The sequence below is a fragment of the Tasmannia lanceolata genome, unplaced genomic scaffold (genome assembly GCF_043159265.1).
Source record: "Tasmannia lanceolata isolate RefF3 unplaced genomic scaffold, GAP_Taslan_0.1 ptg000013l, whole genome shotgun sequence".
Lineage (NCBI taxonomy): Eukaryota > Viridiplantae > Streptophyta > Magnoliopsida > Canellales > Winteraceae > Tasmannia > Tasmannia lanceolata.
Window position 1 is genome coordinate 17,360,754 of NW_027518690.1, and position 19,741 is coordinate 17,380,494.

The following is a 19,741-nucleotide window of genomic DNA, read 5'->3' on the forward strand; positions in this document are numbered from 1 at the left end:
GAAGTCCTAACTCTAGAGGAAGATCTTGTTGAAAACAAGGTTTTGAAGGCTTTTGAAGAATGTTTTTAAAATATTATTTACAAAAGTTTGGCTGGACTTGGGATAAGAATCCCAAGCTGCACTACGTACCTCGTGGAAGAGGATCAAGCCAACGTAGTTCGAAACGAACTCTCAAACTACGCTTCTAAAAGAAACACTCACACTTCAGATTTTTTAAGGTTTTTTATATTTTCAAATGTTTTTGATATTTTTAAAGTTTTCAAATGTTTTTGAGTTTTAAATTTCTAATGTTTTTGGATTTTAAAGCTTTTCCAATGCTCAGGACCTTTAGATGAATTCACTCTTACAGAGAACAAACAAGCATAACCATAAACTAGGGCAAAGCCTTAAAGCAAAAAGGGGAAACCCCAAACAAGCAACTAACGCCTCAAAGAGACGAACCACAACAAGAAAGATAGCGTCCCAAGAAGAGAGAAAACGATCCAAGATCCCAAACAAGCAAAGCTCTAATAAGACTGAGTTAGCCTCTAATCAAAGCGAAGTAATCAACAACTCTAAAGGAGAAACTCCGAACTAACAACACTAAAGAGGGGAACAAATGAGTCAGAGACTCTCTAATAACACTACCGAGTCAAAGACTCACTCTAAAAGAGGAGGCCACTCTAACATGAGGCTAGGTAAGCCTCCTAAAGGGGAAACTCTCTACACGAGACAAGGCTTGTCTCCGAGACACAAATGACGTAAAAAAAAGGAATAAGAGACCCTGTGCGTATTTGGCAAAGGTAAAACACCCAGCCGGGCCGGACAGCTGCCTAGCCCTAGGGTGCAACAAATGTGCAACCCAATACCCATAAGGGTAGGGGTATGCTGTCAAGCCGAGTAGGGTGTTCTCCCAAAACCAAACGACGCACAAAGAGGAGGTTTAGCAAGAGAATGAGACTGGGCAAGTCTCCTATATACAAAGGAGGGGTACGCTACTCGGACTGGGCAAGTCCCCTAAGGATGGGCTTGGGCTAGCGCCTTCATCGCCCTCGCAATGAGAGGGGATTCTAGTATCTAAAGAAATTTAACAGAAATCTATAAGACTGTGTTAGTCTATCAAAGAGAGAAGAAAAGGCTACCAGATAATCGCAAATTCCATTCTATTCTTAAAAAAAAAATCAAGTGCTAAGCAAAGAAGAATTTTCAATAGAAAAATACACAACCTATAGCAATCATAAAATGATAAACAACATTAATTAGTCCAGACCAGCCGCTGGATAGCCTAATAAAGTAAAAAATCAATATCAAACACTTCTATATCCAACCACAAACACCACCTCAATATGAGGATGAAATCAGATGATGCTAAAGTAATCATCTGATATCATAATACACATGAAAATATTTCTAATCCCGCCTTGAGATCAGACAGTACTCATGTCGATAATATCAAATAGAGTAGTCATCTGATCTCCTTCTTCCCTAAACAATTTAAAATAGAAAGGAATGAGTATAATAAGCTTTGAGATAATCTCACCTGAACACCATTTATTACCGTCTTCAAACCCTAACTCAAAGCTTAGTACAAGAGAAGAATATTAAAATTTTTAACAGATTATACAAATGCATGCAATGATATTTCTGATTTTTATAAATTTTGGTGCATAACAGGTGGCATCAACTTGTGCGGATTCAAGTGCAAAAAAACGGTGAGCCACAAAACACAAAGATGGGCTCCAAGTAACCTTATCATTGCCCAGGGAAGGGTTCTTTAAAAAAATGGTTAAAAGAAATCCAAAAGATTGGGTAGGCCTACTAAACAAAAGAGGGGAGCGCTACTTGGATTGAGCGAGTCCCCTAAAGATGGGCTTGGGCTATCGCCTTCATCGCCCTACGCAATGATAAAGGGATAAGGAAACCAAAAGACTAAATTAATCCTTAATAAAGATACAGTAGAAACTATAAAGGATTAAAACTACCCTTGTCTAAGATTAACAATTTACACCGTTAATAGCAAAAAAATGCAAATACTCGAAGAAAAGATATTTTGAAAATAAATTTTTGTAACCATCCTTCAAATCAATAAACATTAACAAACAATAACATATAGCTCTAATCACCTCAACAAAATCGTATTAGCCATGAAGATAACCGTGACATTTCATACCATGGCCAATACGAGAAAAACCAATGAAAACCTAATGCCCATACAACACAGTACTAACATTATTTTCAAAAACATATCCAAATAATAAAGAAAAATAAACTGCTTGACCCTGCCCCTTTACTCAAAACATTCACAATATGAATAAATCGATCACAAAATGATGGATGCATCACAAATATGATATTGTATTTACTAAGAGAAGAACAAGTGACCTTCATATGCAAGCCGATTACAAATATTCAACAAGTAATGAATCACAAGGGGAATAATATATTAAGTAAGCATTTCCTAACTTTAATAGCTGCTCGAAACTCATCCTGCCTCTTTTGTTTGGTATAATTTTCTTAGCAGCTATCATTTTCACTAACAGCAGAAGATGGTATAGTTAATGCATTTTCAATGGTACAATTCCAACACCAACAGGTTCGGTTAATCTTATTAAACTCATAGGTGCTAATCTCATAAGCCTAAGGATAATGGTATGGAGAGAGATGAAGGGAACTTCAATGCGGCCGCTAAAACAAGATTATAGAAGTTGTCATTATCAAGGATGTAGGGGATGCAATGTGCTTACAAACAAAACTGCACTGGGGTAATAACAGGGCTTTTATGGGGTAATAATAGGTGCTGTATGGGGTAATAACAAGGCCATAACCGCGGGTTGACCTTGTGCAAAACAAAGGCTGAATTGTGGACTCGAATTATGCATGACAGGAGCTGAAACATGGGCTATCATATACCATATAGCATTGACAATTCTACCTGCGACCATGACTCATTTAAGCACATAAATTACAAGCGAAATCACAGATCGATGACCATGCTTTTATAATTCTACATCTATCATTCACATGCCCAATCATAAGAACTAACCATGATTTTTACTGTGCCCTTTCTAAAATAAGTACTTAGTTGCAAGCTTTTTCATTATACTCATTGAATTCAGAGATTGCAACTGCAAAAAATAAAGGAATGCTTACAGAAACATTATCAGAAAAAGATATTTAGCATGACAGTTCACAAGATCCGACTTGATTTCCAGCAATACACACCCAATTAGCTTGCAGAGCTAGGCTTGGTTAAAGTAACCAAAATAGTAGATAACTAACCTGAAATTTCTCAAATGGGATATAAATCTCTCTTTCTCAGATCCAAGAGATTGATCTCAGCCCTCCTCCTTCTTCTACTTTCCTCGATCTCTCTCTCTGTTTTATGGTGATGGGTACGGCCAGTAAAGAGCTTTAGGGCTGCTGTTGTGGTGGTGGTTGATGGTGAAAATAGTGGTGGTGTTGATTTGGTAGGAGAGGAGATGGGGTTTAGGATAGTGAAGAGTGTTTGAAAAGGGGTGGTAAATTGGGGTTGGGATTTAATGGGATTTGGTCGGATTCCGGCAAGGATGGCCGGAATCAATGGAGGTGGGTTTAGAACGGTGGTGGGTTTTGGGGTAGAAATGTAGGTCTAGGAGTTATGAGAAAGAAATGAAGATATGGGTGGTTTGGCCCTTTAATGGAGGCGAAGGTGTGGCGGGGGAGATTGGATCGGATTTAATGGAGGTTGTGTGGCTGATGGTGGGTTTGATGGAGATGGGCTTTGGGTGGTCGGAACCGGCCGGATTCCGGCCAGGATTGCAGAAATGGTCGAAATGGGTTTGGGTAATGGGTTTGAGGCCGGATTCCGGCAAGGATGGCCGGCGCAGATGGGGTTTAAGAAGAGGGTTTTGGTGTGGCTTTGACGGAGGTGGCCGGACGGAGTTGCAGAGAAGGTGGAGATGCGGAGATGGTAGTGGTGGAGATGGAGTGGAAATGGGGGTAAGGATTAGGGATCTGTGAAGAAGGAGGTGGAGATGGTCTGATGGTGGCAGAGGTCAGCAATGGAGGTTCCTTGCTGGGATTCCGGCAAACCCACCGGAAAATCCGTCGGTGGTTGATCGAAGGAGATGATGGAGGAGGTGGGTGGTGGAAGAAGGGAGGGCTTGCCGGATTTGCAGAGGTGGGTTGAGATAGAGATGGGTTTAGGGGAAAAAGATCGGCCGGATTTGGGTTTTGGGTTAAAAGGGGTTCGGTGGTAAAAATAGAAGAAGAAGAAGAAGAAGAAGAAGAAAAAAGGGTGGTGCTGCTCGGCTGGGGGAGATGGGGGTTGCCGGCTGGAGATTAGGGGTTTGCCGGAGAAGATGGGGAGAAGGAAAAAGAGAAAAAAAGAAGAAGAAAGGCTCAGGCCTTTCTCTGCGAAATTTTTTTTTACGAGAATGGGTTTTGCTCTTTTAAATACAAGGGAAAATGATATATTCAAACCCCCCTTTTCCTCCGAGACAGCCCCTCTAATGTATTTTTCATACCCTTCAACCAGCAGGGGGTGCCCAAGAAGAAAAACAGAAATGATATATTTGCTACCCCCAAACCTTCCCGGACACCCCCCTTGGCAAATTTAGGACAACTACCATTCTATAAGAGGCGGCCCAAGCAGAAAACAGGGGGAAAAAATTTGCAAAAATATCTTCTTTGAAAAAATGATCTCAACCGTTAAAATCACCTTTTCGTTCAATAGCTGAGATCAAAAGAAACATAACCAACTAAGATTCCCTCTAACTAATCCTAGTCCTAATCACTCACTAACCTAGCTTAGGGCTTAATGGTGACTTGGAGAAGAAGAAAAGCATCTTCGCAAATTACGAAATTGCCCTGGTTCAGGATAATACACCCCTCAATTAAGTTGTACACTAATCTGCATACCCCTATATCTCCCCGGACAGCCCGCCATGGCTAATTTGAACTGGTTTTTGAGATTCCAGCACAACCCCTTTTCTGGCTAAATCGCCACTTTTCTTAACTTGCCCCACGACACTGTCTTAGCTTGTTTGCTAGGCAAACGGGCTCGGATCGCGATGAAATTTTATAGGGACCTTGGTGGGACCCTAAGCTAGCCTAGGGCACAATTTGGGACCTTAGAACACTAATTTATTAGGACAATTATTTAAAACAAGACATGAAAGGGTTCGGTCAAAATGGGGTGTCTACAGATGCCCCTCTTTGTCAGAGTGTGCTTGTCACACGAATGGCGAAGCCGATAAGACAACGCATTTTGGCCGACCTGGCTTTAAAAGATTAAATTTTGAATTTTTGGTTTTGAAAAAGGTTTACACAAAAGCAAATTGGCGAAATAGCTTCTCACCGGACTCTAACTCTGCAAATGTACTCGTGAGATAGTCCCTCACCGACTCTTAACTCGGTGCTCGCATCAAAAATTGAAGATTTTGATTGATAAATTAAACCAGGAATCACTCAACTAATTACTGGGAGCTAAAACGGGTAAAGATTATTTGAGAAGACTCAAATTTTCGATACTGGATTACAAAACGGGTAGAGAATGTTTGAGAAGACTCAAACTTTCAATACCGGATTTCAAAACGGGTAAAGAATGTTTAAGAAGACTCAAACTTTCGATACCGGATTATAAAACGGGTAGAGAATGTTTGAGAAGACTCAAACTATCAATACCGGATACAAAACGGGTAGAGAATGTTTGAGAAGACTCAAACTATCAATACCGGATACATCGAGTTTTTATCCTGGAATCGAGAGCCAGATCATTCAAAACGGGTAAAGATTATTTGAGAAGACTCAAATTTTCGATACCGGATTACAAAACGGGTAGAGAATGTTTGAGAAGACTCAAACTTTCGATACCGGATTATAAAACGGGTAGAGAATGTTTGAGAAGACTCAAACTATCAATACCGGATACAAAACGGGTAGAGAATGTTTGAGAAGACTCAAACTATCAATACCGGATACATCGAGTTTTTATCCTGGAATCGAGAGCCAGATCATTCAAAACGGGTAAAGATTATTTGAGAAGACTCAAATTTTCGATACCGGATTACAAAACGGGTAGAGAATGTTTGAGAAGACTCAAACTTTCGATACCGGATTATAAAACGGGTAGAGAATGTTTGAGAAGACTCAAACTATCAATACCAGATACAAAACGGGTAGAGAATGTTTGAGAAGACTCAAACTATCAATACCGGATACAAAACGGGTAGAGAATGTTTGAGAAGACTCAAACTATCAATACCGGATACATCGAGTTTTTATCCTGGAATCGAGAGCCAGATCATTCAAAACGGGTAAAGATTATTTGAGAAGACTCAAATTTTCGATACCGGATTACAAAACGGGTAGAGAATGTTTGAGAAGACTCAAACTTTCGATACCGGATTATAAAACGGGTAGAGAATGTTTGAGAAGACTCAAACTATCAATACCGGATACAAAACGGGTAGAGAATGTTTGAGAAGACTCAAACTATCAATACCGGATACATCGCGTTTTTATCCTGGAATCGAGAGCCAGATCATTCAAAACGGGTAAAGATTATTTGAGAAGACTCAAATTTTCGATACCGGATTACAAAACGGGTAGAGAATGTTTGAGAAGACTCAAACTTTCGATACCGGATTATAAAACGGGTAGAGAATGTTTGAGAAGACTCAAACTATCAATACCGGATACAAAACGGGTAGAGAATGTTTGAGAAGACTCAAACTATCAATACCGGATACATCGAGTTTTTATCCTGGAATCGAGAGCCAGATCATTCAAAACGGGTAAAGATTATTTGAGAAGACTCAAATTTTCGATACCGGATTACAAAACGGGTAGAGAATGTTTGAGAAGACTCAAACTTTCGATACCGGATTATAAAACGGGTAGAGAATGTTTGAGAAGACTCAAACTATCAATACCGGATACAAAATGGGTAGAGAATGTTTGAGAAGACTCAAACTATCAATACCGGATACAAAACGGGTAGAGAATGTTTGAGAAGACTCAAACTATCAATACCGGATACATCGAGTTTTTATCCTGGAATCGAGAGCCAGATCATTCAAAACGGGTAAAGATTATTTGAGAAGACTCAAATTTTCGTTACCGGATTACAAAACGGGTAGAGAATATCTGAGAAGACTCAAACTTTCGATACCGGATTATAAAACGGGTAGAGAATGTTTGAGAAGACTCAAACTATCAATACCGGATACAAAACGGGTAGAGAATGTTTGAGAAGACTCAAACTATCAATACCGGATACAAAACGGGTAGAGAATGTTTGAGAAGACTCAAACTATCAATACCGGATACATCGAGTTTTTATCCTGGAATCGAGAGCCAGATCATTCAAAACGGGTAAAGATTATTTGAGAAGACTCAAATTTTCGATACCGAATTACAAGACGGGTAGAGAATATTTGAGAAGACTCAAATTTTCAATACCGGATTATAAAACGGGTAGAGAATATTTGAGAAGACTCAAATTTTCAATACCGGATTTCAAAACGGGTAAAGAATGTTTGAGAAGACTCAAACTTTCAATACCGGAGAGGATGATATCTCAAGCTTTTTATTCTAAAAAATGACGGTCGGGTCGCTCCTAACATAACCTCCTAGAGATCAGAGGGGAGGAAAGATAGCTAAAACATATCACAGCTGGAATAGATCTGGAAATCATAACCTTTACCACAGGTATAACTCAAAGGCATTTGACGAAATCTCGCGGGCATTGGCCCCTTTAAACAAATAAACCAAAACTCAGCCTATATTTTGAAAAATGCAAAACTCAATTTTAAATTCCAACGAGGATTGGATTTTTCTGAAGAAACTGATCAAGGAGCCTAGCTCGAAAAGGGATGTTTGGGCTTCTCTTATCTTTATTTGACAAGAATAGCCATCTCAACTCTAAAGTTTTGTTCGACGTCTTTTATGACTTGGGAAACCAAGTCATAAAAGATGCCCCTAGTATGATTTTATTTCCATTACAAGATTCATAAGAGAGCCAAACGCAAGGGTTCAACTGAAAGGCTTTCATTTCAAAGAAATGCTTGAGGTTACAAAGCTTTTACAAATACAGGAAAATGGGCTCTACTCAAAGCATTCTTCCTCCTGCACTTCGTGATAACATTCCGAATAAACTTGAAAAGTTGCCCCTTCTGAACTCTGCTCTGTTCGGCTCTGTCCGCAGGAGATGCAACTTCTTGCTTTTAAAGCTTATCACCCCAGCCTCAAGAGAAGTAAAGGCTAAACTTGACCTTAAAGACCTGACTTTGACGTGACAATGAAAGATTTGACACACGATAAACGAGACTTTGACAAATGACAGACGAAAACTTTGACAAATGCACAACATAGACTCTAAAAGAGACTGAATCTGCTTCTTAATTTGATAAATGTTTAAGGTGGTAACAGTCTACCGCTCTTAGGATCTTTTGAACACCGCATCTAAAAGTGTTTCATTCCTCTTTTCGGTATTTCAGTCATGGTTATTACCTCCTTTGGATTACTTAGCTTTAACCACTTTAACTTGAAGAAGTATTGAAAGAAATTATGCTGGCGCTTACTCAGACTCTGAAGTAATGCCCAAAACGGAAGCACAATCGGCTTTCAAAAGCCATCCTCTGCGAAATCACTGCCATACCGAATTGCCCCTTCTAGGGTTTCGATTCAGCAGACCGCACGCCTTAATTTTTGCCTGGACTGTCTGCCCTTGCAGCTTTTTCCATCCAGCAGGCTCAGCACCCTGATTTTTGCCTAAGCCGCCCTTTCGGGTTTTCAACTTAGCGGGTGAATGACCCTAACTTTTGCCTAGAACGCCCTTGCGGGTTTTCAGTCTAGCGGGTCCAAGACTCCATCATTTTTCTTTTATTTTTTTATTTTTTTTCACAAACCTGGGCCAATAACACCAGAAGGACTTTTAGGTAGGCTTGGGTTCAAACAGGATGACATTTGGTAAGTTTTGAGCAATTAGACCGAATCTGGATCCTCCAGACTGCCTACGTATCCCCAAAGAAATTGGGAATCAGGTCCCGCGTAGTTCGAGGTTAATATCTTTTATGACGAAAGTCATAAAAGATGCCCCTGGTTTAAGTTTGATAAAGAGGTTTTGCTTTTGGCTCAAAGGAGTTTAGCAAAAAAAGGTTTTCATTTTTGAAATCTGGGGCTATTGGCTTAAAAGGCTCAAGTCGTCCAAAGATGGCCTTCCAGTGTTTTAGGCGTAATATTTCTTTAACTGATCCAGGTTTGTAGGTTCTGTTAATTTTTCTCCATTTTCATTGAGGAGTCTTACGGCTTTTCCCGGCAGGACTTCATCGACAATATAAGGACCAGACCAATTTGGACGAAACTTCCCTCTCGGATCAAATACCGGTGCCCTATAGGACTTCAAGACAAGATCCCCTGGTTTCAAATCTCGGACACGAACCTTCTTATTGAACGCCCTTTCAATCCGCCTTTGATACCCCTGGATATGATACAGAGCTCGTAGCCTCTTCTCATCTATCATCTGCAGTTCCTGATGCCTGGCCTTCGCCCATTCAGATTCCGGCAAGCTTGCCTCTATCATCACTCTTAGGGATGGGATTCTCAGTTCAACAGGCAAAACTGCTTCCATTCCATACACTAAAGAATACGGAGTGACACCTGTAGAAGATCTGATCGACGTCCTGTAAGCCCACAAAGCATAAGGAAGCTTGTTTGACCAGTCTTTGTAAGTCTCTGTCATCTTACTGATGATTACCTTGATATTCTTGTTTGCTGCTTCAACGGCTCCATTCGTCTGCGGCCTATAAGGAGACGACTTGTGATGCTTTATTTTAAACTCTACACACAAGTGCGCTACTTCTTTCTTGAAGTGAGAACCATTATCCGAGATTAACTCATGAGGTACCCCATATCTGCAAATAATGTTTGCACGTATGAACTTTGCAACTGTATTCGAAGTAATGGAAGCATACGAAGCGGCTTCAATCCATTTCGTAAAGTAATCAATTGCGACCAAAATGTATTCATGCCCGCTCGAAGACTTCGGATGAACCTTCCCAATTATGTCAATTCCCCATACTGAAAACGGCCATGGAGAAGTCATAGAGTGCAACTCCGAAGGAGGTACATGAATAAGATTTGCATAGACTTGACACTTATGGCATTTCTTCACAAATGCGAAGCAGTCTGCTTCCATTGTGGGCCAATAGAATCCAAGTCTCAAAATCTTTCTTGACAACATTTTCCCATTCATATGAGGTCCACAAACTCCCTCATGGGTCTGCTCGATAAGCTCAACTGCTTTGTCTTCACCAACACACAAAAGCTGGATTCCATCAAAGGATCTGCGATATAACTGATCACCACAAATAACAAAATTGGCAGCTAATTTCTGAAGGGTTTTGCGCTCTTTCCCAGAAGCCCTAGGTGGATGCCCTTCACCAGATATGAGATTCATGATGTCTGTATACCAGGGCTTTCCATCTGGGCACCTGGCTGCTATTTCAATAACGTTCACATGCGCTGGCTCCCATTGCAATCGCACTGTAAGCGGCTGGACCTCCATTGTTGCTGAAATGTCTAACATAGAAACCAGTGTAGCCAAAGCATCAGCAAAATGATTCTTTGTTCTGTACAAGTGAGTAAATGTAATACTCCTGAACTTCTGGACCAAAGATTCGAGATATGCATTATAAAGGGATCAATCTATCTTCCCGAGTCTTCCATTTTCCATTAGTCTGGTAAATGATCAAGATGGAATCTCCAAACACATCAATGTCTTGAATCTGCAAAGCTAAAGCTGCCTCCAGTCCGGCAATATAAGCTTCATACTCCGCCATGTTGTTGGTGCACTCAAACTGCAACTTGATAGATATAGGAATATACTCCTTCTGAGGGGATACGAGTACTGCTCCTATTCCCTGACCCTGGTTATTGACTGCACCATCAAAATACATTGCCCATCTGGTATTTGGAGTATCCTCTTCAACATCCATAATCTCTTCATCAGGAAATTCAGCCTTCAGGAATGCGTTCTCTTCCTTAGGTGAATCAGCTAACTGCTGTGCAATGACCCGCCCTTTAACAGACTTCTGAGTGACATAAGTAATGTCGAACTCAGATAACAATAACAACCACCTTGCGGTTCTTCCAGTAAGAGCAGGCTTCTCAAACATATACTTCAACGGATCCATCCGTGAAAGCAGAAGTACCTTGCTTGACAACAAGTAATGCCTGAGTCTCTGAGTTGCCCAAACTAATGCTAGACAGGTCTTCTCCAAGATTGTATACTTCACTTCGTATTCTAGCATCTTCTTGCTGATGTAGTATACTGGCCTCTCCTTCTTAGACCCTGAATCTTGCTGAGCAAGCATACAACCCATCGCCGTATCTGTGATGGACAAATACAACAATAATGGCTGACCCAGGATGACCGGGGATAAAACCGGAGGTAAGGACAAACACTGCTTAATCTTTTCAAAAGCCACCTGGCATTCTTCGGTCCATTTCTTCGATGAATTCTTCTTCAGAAGCTTGAAAATAGGCTCACAGGTCATAGTCAGATGAGCTATAAACCGTCTCAGATACTGAACTTTTCCGAGAAAACCTCGGATCTGCTTTTCGGTCTTCGGCGGTTCCATCTCCTGAATCGCTTTGATTTTTTGAGGATCTACTTCAATTCCCCTTTCGCTCACCATGAATCCCAGTAGCTTTCCTGAAGTAACCCCGAATACACACTTGCTAGGGTTTAGACGAAGCTGATACTGTCTGATTCTTTCAAAGAATTTTCTTAAAGAGACAGTATGCTCCGGCCGAGTCTTTCCCTTGACGATCATATCATCTACATAGACTTCGACTTCTTTGTGGATCATATCATGAAGAAGAGCAGTCGCAGCTCTCTGATAAGTAGCGCCTGCATTCTTCAACCCGAAAGGCATTACTCTGTAACAGTAAGTTCCCCACTGAGTAGTAAATGCTGTCTTGATCATATCTTCCGGCGCCATCTTAATCTGATTGTATCCTGAAAACCCATCCATAAAAGACAACAGAGCATGACCAGCTGTATTGTCCACCAGAAGATCAATGTTCGGAAGCGGGAAATCGTCCTTCGGACTCGCCTTGTTGAGGTCCCTGAAGTCCACACACATCCTGACCTTTCCGTCCTTTTTGGGCACCGGCACTATATTCGCTAGCCATTCTGGATATTCAACAACTTGAATGAATTTTACTTCTAATAGCTTTTTAACTTCGTCATGAACTTTTAACTCCCATTCTGTTTTAAGTTTTCGGAGTTTTTGCTTCTTTGGCTTCGCGCCAGGGATTAAAGGCAACCGATGCTAGACAATGTCTTCGCTCAATCCCGGCATGTCATCATAAGACCAAGCAAAGACCTCCTTGAACTCCTTAAGTAAAGTGATTAATTCCTCACGCTCTTCGGGAGATAAAGTTTTGCCAATTCGTATTTCCCGAATTAAGGTTTCGTCACCAATATTTACGATTTCAATTTCCTCTTCGAGCGGTCTTGCTCGGCGACTCTCCTCTTGTTGAATCATATGTTTTATTTCAAGGGGAGTTTCGTCGGCATCCTCGTCAGAGGAGGAATCTTGATTATCATTATTAATATTATCAGTTTTAAGAGCAGATTCAGTACTTGAAATGGAAACAGGAGAAACAGAAACAGGAATGTATGTAAAAGAGTCTTTCATTTCATTCATAGTATTGGTTACATCAAGAATGGAATAGCCCACAGCAGGCATTGTATTGGACTCTAACGATGTATTCACAGACTCAACAGACAACTCAACATTGAACTCAGCCAACTCTGGCATATGTGCAGTTGAAGAAATAAACTCATCATCTAAAGTACTCTTGGACTCGACCTTATTAGAAAGAGACTTGTCACCGACTCCGGAACCAGATCCAACTTCTACAGTACCTGCATCAAAAGAATCGTTAGAATAAACAAACTCAATATCAGACTGGGAAGTAGACGTATACTTAGAGACTACTGACTCTTTTGAGGAAACGAGACTATACTGAAAGACTACTCGAGGTAAAACCTGGGAGGTCCAGTTGGTCAAGGGTCCCTCGGCTGGGGTGATTAACTCTGCAGGGTTCAGAATGAATGCATCTCTGCCTATCACTGCCACCTCTGATGCTTCGGTCTCACTGCCAACTACTGCTGCCACTGGATATTCAATCTGAAACATGCCATTCAGACAGCCCGGTTCTAAAACATCGGCCCAATCGGTTTCCGATGCTTCCTCAATAATCCGAGCACTCATTGGTGCTTCTGATAACTCTAGGTCAAAGAAAATTTCGAAACCCGGAAACCTCTGCCCTGTCACATCATCGGTCCATGGCTCAGCAAACCCGCAAAATGGAAAATATGCCCCCTCTTTTCTGAAAATGCCATTTCTGATCAGACTGATTGGCCCCATAGGCAATTCTAAACCCCGGCAGCGGCACTCGGCCCATTTCAGCATGTATCTTTTCATTTCCTTGACCTCCTGCTCGGTCGGCTTATATCCCAAGCCAAAGAGACCATTGAAAGTTCTGAGCACAGGCCACTCAGTAGGGCCTTGATGATATTTGCCCAGCCCTGCGCCTGGAATATAACCCTGTTTACGGATCATCCTGACCACATTCGAGTTGGTGCTAGTCAAGAAGAAAACTTCTTCGCCCATGGCTTCTTTCATGGATATGACCGACACCTCCAGTGAAAAACCTGTCAAGCTGACATCGGCTTCTTTCCCAACTACGAGCTCCTGCGAAATCTGTCCAATTTCTAAATCCGGGTCACCCTTCACAGTCACTACCCTGCCGTTATGAACAAACTTCAACTTTTGATGAAGGGTAGAAGGGATAACTCCGACCTTATGCAGCCAAGGTCGACCCAATAACAGCAAGAAAGAAGCTTTAATGTCCAATACTTGAAATTCGATGTCAAAGTCTTCTCCCCCAATCTGAATTTCAGTGGCCAGGGTTCCGATGACATCTCGCCGGGTGCCATCATATGCTAATATACCCTGCTCTGAGGGAATAAAATCTCCAGGTCCAAAGCCCAAAGTCGCAGCAGTACTCAGAGGACAGATATTCAGAGCGGACCCATTGTCGACCAGTACTTCGGGTACCCTTTTCTTGTTGCAGATCACGGTAATTTTGAGTGAACGAGCATGGTCACTCCCTTCAGGAGGTAAATCATCGTCTGTGAAAGATATTACCTTGGAAGTCCTAGTTACAGCGACTAGGCTTACTAACTCATCGGGAGTGATCTCAGTTGGCACCTGAGCAGCATTCAACTCCTTGAGTACAACCTTCCTGTGCTTAGACGAAGACATAAGTAGGCCCCAAATGGAAACGTTTGCTTGGGTCTTCTTCAACTGCTTCAACAAATTATCCTCTTCTTCATCTGCACTCGGCCTATTCTGCCCCTGATTCTCGGCTGCTCTTACTGCTTCTGCAGGGTTTTCTGCTCTCAATTCCGCGGGCTTGAACACATGGCCACCCCGGGTAACGTGACGAAGCTTGTCACACTGATCTTCTAACAGAAGCAAATCATCTGCATCCATTCTCAGAACATACAGAGCTTCAATTGCCTCCTCTTCTTCAAAATCACTCATCCTTAGAACATAAGGCGTTTCCTTTTCTGCCTCAACATCCTCACATCGAAGGACGCATGGAGAGGATGTCTCTGCCAAACTGGTGCTCCCCCTCCAGAGGGCATAAGACCTTTCCCTTTCCATCTCCTCGATCTCTTCAGGATCAAATCTTAGAATATAAGGTTCATCAGGAGTGATTGCGCAAATGAGAATGGATGGATCAAGAACCGGCTCCTCGACAAAAATGGCATTCGCTACAGGAGGAGGAATTGTACGATGATTGGGAAGGGGATTCCGAGTTACATTGGGCCTTTCCACCTCAAGCTTTCCGTTCTCTAACATAGTCTGGAGCGCATGCTTTAAGGTCAGACATCTTTCAGTGAGGTGACCCGAATTTCTGTGGTATTCACAATACTGGTCTGCTCTCCAATATGGGGGTAACGGGTTAGGTACTGGCCTAATATCAGGTAGTCTGATTTTCTTATCCCTTATCAATTTTTTCAGAATAAGAGGTAAAGGGTATGGTAAGGGATCAAAGTGCCTCTGAGGTTTCTGCTCTGCTGGGGCTGGCGCTGGTCTCGCCACCTCTGTTACAGTCCTGGCCGCTGGGTGAACATGGTTTATGTGGTCAACTTCTTTCTGTACGACCACGGGTCTCTTTCCTTCCCTGATGTCTGATGGAAGTCTGGCCCTCAGACCCTTAGCTATTGCATCCTCAGTCCTCGTCCCAGTCTTAATCAGATGGTCAAAATCGGTGTAATGCTGAGGGGACATAAAATGGAAATACTGCGGCGACAAACCCTTGATCACCAGCTTGATCTGATCTTCTTCTGATAGCCTCTCGCTCAGCTGGGCAGACTTTCGACGCCAACGACGGATGAAAAAGGTAAAGGTCTCCAGAGGACCTTGCTTTAACTGTTTGAGATCCCTCTTGGTAACCTCTATCCATTCTTCCATAGAAAACTGCTCTACAAATTTGTTGGAGATGCTTTGTAAGGTCTTCACCTCTTCGGGTTTCTGACGCAGAAACCACTTCTTCGCCACCCCAGTAAGAGACATTGGAAAGACCCTGGCCATTTGCTCAGGAGATAGCCCACACTGCTGCGACATCTCAATAAACCACCTCATATGATTCCGGGGACATCCAGTCCCATCATATTTGTCATAATCGGGGGTTTTGAATTTAGGGGGCAAGGTGACTCCCGGAGACATTATCAGCTCAGATATATCGAACTGCTTTGGGCCTTGATGCTTCAAGCTTTCCATTTCTTTTGTCAGCTTCTCCAATTGATCAGCTACCTGTTTTTCCTTATTATACTGGGCCACATCTGGAATGCAATATTCTTCAGCGTACTGCCCTTCTTCTAGGTCGACGTCTACTGGTGAAATGAAAGGGTGGTTCAAATTTGCAGGGCTCGGATTTGCCGGTATAGCGGGAGGGGGTTGAACCGCAGGCGCTCTAGAAGTAGAGACCTTTTCATTAGACTGGGCTTTCATTTGGGCCATCTCCTCTTTCATAAAGGCCATATCCTGGGTAAGATTCACCATCATCTCTTGAATTTTAGTTAGCGCATCATTGGGTTCAGCCATTTGGACAGATTCTAGAGATTCAGATAAAGAGGATGCAAATTGCTCAGGTAAGGTTGGCGGTTCAAATTGACGAATGAGCCTAGACGTGGTTGACTGTCTAGACCACGCAGGTTGACTTACACCTGAGGGAGCGATGTTTGCTCGATTTTAGAATCCTGAATTGAAAATTAACATACTAAATTAAAACAATAACCATTGAGATAGAGTATTCTGTACCAAATAAGATAAGAGAAAATCACAAATGCTATTCCATTGATCAATAGTCAAAATGCAGTTACAGTCAAAACATTAGTCTTTGTTAACAATTGGATGAAAGTAACCATTTACAATGAAATTTGAAGAAATTAAAATGACAATTTCATGAAAAGGAATCTTCAAAGCTCTCCGCTTCGAGTTCTCCGGTTTGCAGGCTCCTCCAGTATTTCTCCCTTCCGAAGTTTAGATGCGAAAGCAGATCTCCTCTCCGCGATTTTGTCTCTCCAAGCAGCTACTATGGATGCAATGAGATCAGGAGTAAGGTTTTCACAGCTAGGTGGTGTGATAACATTAAGAGTACAAGAGTGTGCGGTAATGTGACAAGGGAAGCACAAAGGTGCATAGAAAGATGATTTCTCTAAACCCATAAGATAAACAAATGAGTATGGGTAGGTGCTGGTGATAATTTGTGGACATGATTGACTCAACCAATGAAATTGGTTTTCCCTTACATTCTGCAGCCAATGGTGCCATTCATTAAGCTGAGATTGCTTAACCTTTGTCTTCCAAGAATGAAAACTCTTAAGAGTGTACTCAATGCTGTTTTGTGGCTGAAGGATAGTGAGTTTCTCACATAGCCACACATATAACAGCTTAGCACATCCGAAAAAATTATCCTGCACCTTTTTACTAGCAATGAGGTCTAAGCCATAAAAGGTTTCGGCTAGCATTGTAGGGACAGGATTTCTCCCCTCATTTATCTGATCTACTATCGCCAACAAAGTGAAAGGGGCGGCACTAGAGTCTCTGCGAAGGACATGGCGTGCAAAGACAGCAAAGACTAAAGCATTACGCTGACACTCTTGAAAACGGGAGTCAGTAGGATCGACGTTTTTGGAAAACAACTCAATGAGAGTCTGAAATTGCACATTTTTCTCTGTTAAGCAATGCAGAGTTTTCACAACCTTATTTTTGAATAATCTGCGAAAGAGATCATGAAGAGAGTCTATGCTCGAAGGTCGGATCCAAAGTCCCTCAAGAGGAAGCTCTAGCAAGGCGCACCAATCTTCAAATACAGGACAAAGTTCAAAAGACCCAAATCGAAAGACATGGAAAACAGGGTCCCAAAATCCAGCAGCTGCTTGAAGAAACTTCCAATTTATACCGCGACTATTCAGATGGGTAAAAGAACCGATGAAACGCTCAGCCACACTCCTTTCTTCACATCTCAACGGAAAAGATTTAACAGTCTCAGCTATCTACTTGTCTAACAAATTATTCGCCATGATCAGACCTAAAATTCAGATAGGACAAAGATCAGGAGAGAATGGGGATAACCTTGCATAGACAAATGACCAGGGTAATCTGAAAATCAATTTCATTAAAAGGATGAACTCTGTGATAATGAATTTTTCATCAAAGATGAGAGGTAGCCAATAGATCAGAAAAATAAACCACGGCCATAAGATGACAGAAGTAGGTCATAAACCGGATCTAAATCTGGTGATGAATACCAATAACTGTACGATCAAGAGGATCAATCATGCTAGACCATGGTCATAAGGACAGCGAACGCTATCGGCCAGATCTCAAGACAAAATAGGTAAACAAACGAGCGCATACCCTAATGAATAATAGATATACAAGTTGAATCTATGACACAACAAAAGAACAGATATACAATCCAATGGTAGCAAATAAAACTGTGACCACGAGAACGACATGTACAGGCCACTCACCTAGTGAAACTGAAAGGAAACAAATACGACTGATCAAACCAGAAGTTCTTACTAAAAATTGGGTTCTAAGCTAAATCAAGGTTATTCAAGGGAATCTAGACAAGAAAAACTGACTCTAAAGAATAGCCATCATGCTAAAAATGTGTTGCGAAAAATTCGATAGCATAACGGCTAGACAAAGAAGTCAATATAAGGTAAACTCATGGTTTAACGAACTCTAAAGGATAGCGGTCATGCTTAATATGTTCTGCGAAAAATTTGACAGCATGACGGCTAGACAAGAAAGTCCAGGTAAGGTAAACTCATGGTTTAGCTAACTCTAAAGAATAGCGGTCATGCTCGAAATATTCTGGATAAAATCCGGCAGCATGATGACGTTAGAAAGGATTCCCACAACTCAACCGAAGGTATATAAATAACGGTGGTAAAATCGATTCATAATCGGTAAACGAAATAGGCTACCAAAGAAAGGTAAACAAATGAAGGACTGACCACAGGTGGGAACATATAAGGGTAGGGGTATGCTGCCAAGCCGAGTAGGGTGTTCTCCCAAAACCAAACGACGCACAAAGAGGAGGTTTAGCAAGAGAATGAGACTGGGCAAGTCTCCTATATACAAAGGAGGGGTACGCTACTCGGACTGGGCAAGTCCCCTAAGGATGGGCTTGGGCTAGCGCCTTCATCGCCCTCGCAATGAGAGGGGATTCTAGTATCTAAAGAAATTTAACAGAAATCTATAAGACTGTGTTAGTCTATCAAAGAGAGAAGAAAAGGCTACCAGATAATCGCAAATTCCATTCTATTCTTAAAAAAAAAATCAAGTACTAAGCAAAGAAGAATTTTCAATAGAAAAATACACAACCTATAGCAATCATAAAATGATAAACAACATTAATTAGTCCAGACCAGCCGCTGGATAGCCTAATAAAGTAAAAAAACAATATCAAACACTTCTATATCCAACCACAAACACCACCTCAATATGAGGATGAAATCAGATGATGCTAAAGTAATCATCTGATATCATAATACACATGATAATATTTCTAATCCCGCCTTGAGATCAGACAGTACTCATGTCGATAATATCGAATAGAGTAGTCATCTGATCTCCTTCTTCCCTAAACAATTTAAAATAGAAAGGAATGAGTATAATAAGCTTTGAGATAATATCACCTGAACACCATTTATTACCGTCTTCAAACCCTAACTCAAAGCTTAGTACAAGAGAAGAATATTAAAATTTTTACCAGATTATACAAATGCATGCAATGATATTTCTGATTTTTATAAATTTTGGTGCATAACAGGTGGCATCAACTTGTGCGGATTCAAGTGCAAAAAAACGGTGAGCCACAAAACACAAAGATGGGCTCCAAGTAACCTTATCATTGCCCAGGGAAGGGTTCTTTAAAAAAATGGTTAAAAGAAATCCAAAAGGTTGGGTAGGCCTACTAAACAAAAGAGGGGAGCGCTACTTGGATTGAGCGAGTCCCCTAAAGATGGGCTTGGGCTATCGCCTTCATCGCCCTACGCAATGATAAAGAGATAAGGAAACCAAAAGACTAAATTAATCCTTAATAAAGATACAGTAGAAACTATAAAGGATTAAAACTATCCTTGTCTAAGATTAACAATTTACACCGTTAATAG

The 19,741-nt window shown here is 41.4% G+C and overlaps 1 protein-coding gene across 1 annotated transcript; it reads right to left on the bottom strand.

Moving 5' to 3' along the window:
* Window positions 1-3,044: 3,044 nt before the first annotated feature.
* Window positions 3,045-16,154, bottom strand: LOC143891032 (uncharacterized). Its single transcript, XM_077395689.1, has 6 exons — window positions 12,614-16,154; window positions 12,081-12,160; window positions 11,175-11,324; window positions 10,734-11,054; window positions 10,232-10,627; window positions 3,045-3,104 (listed from the first exon to the last, which is right to left on the bottom strand). Exons 1-6 carry the CDS (start codon window positions 16,152-16,154, stop codon window positions 3,045-3,047), a joined length of 4,548 nt encoding a protein of 1,515 aa, XP_077251804.1.
* Window positions 16,155-19,741: the final 3,587 nt, after the last annotated feature.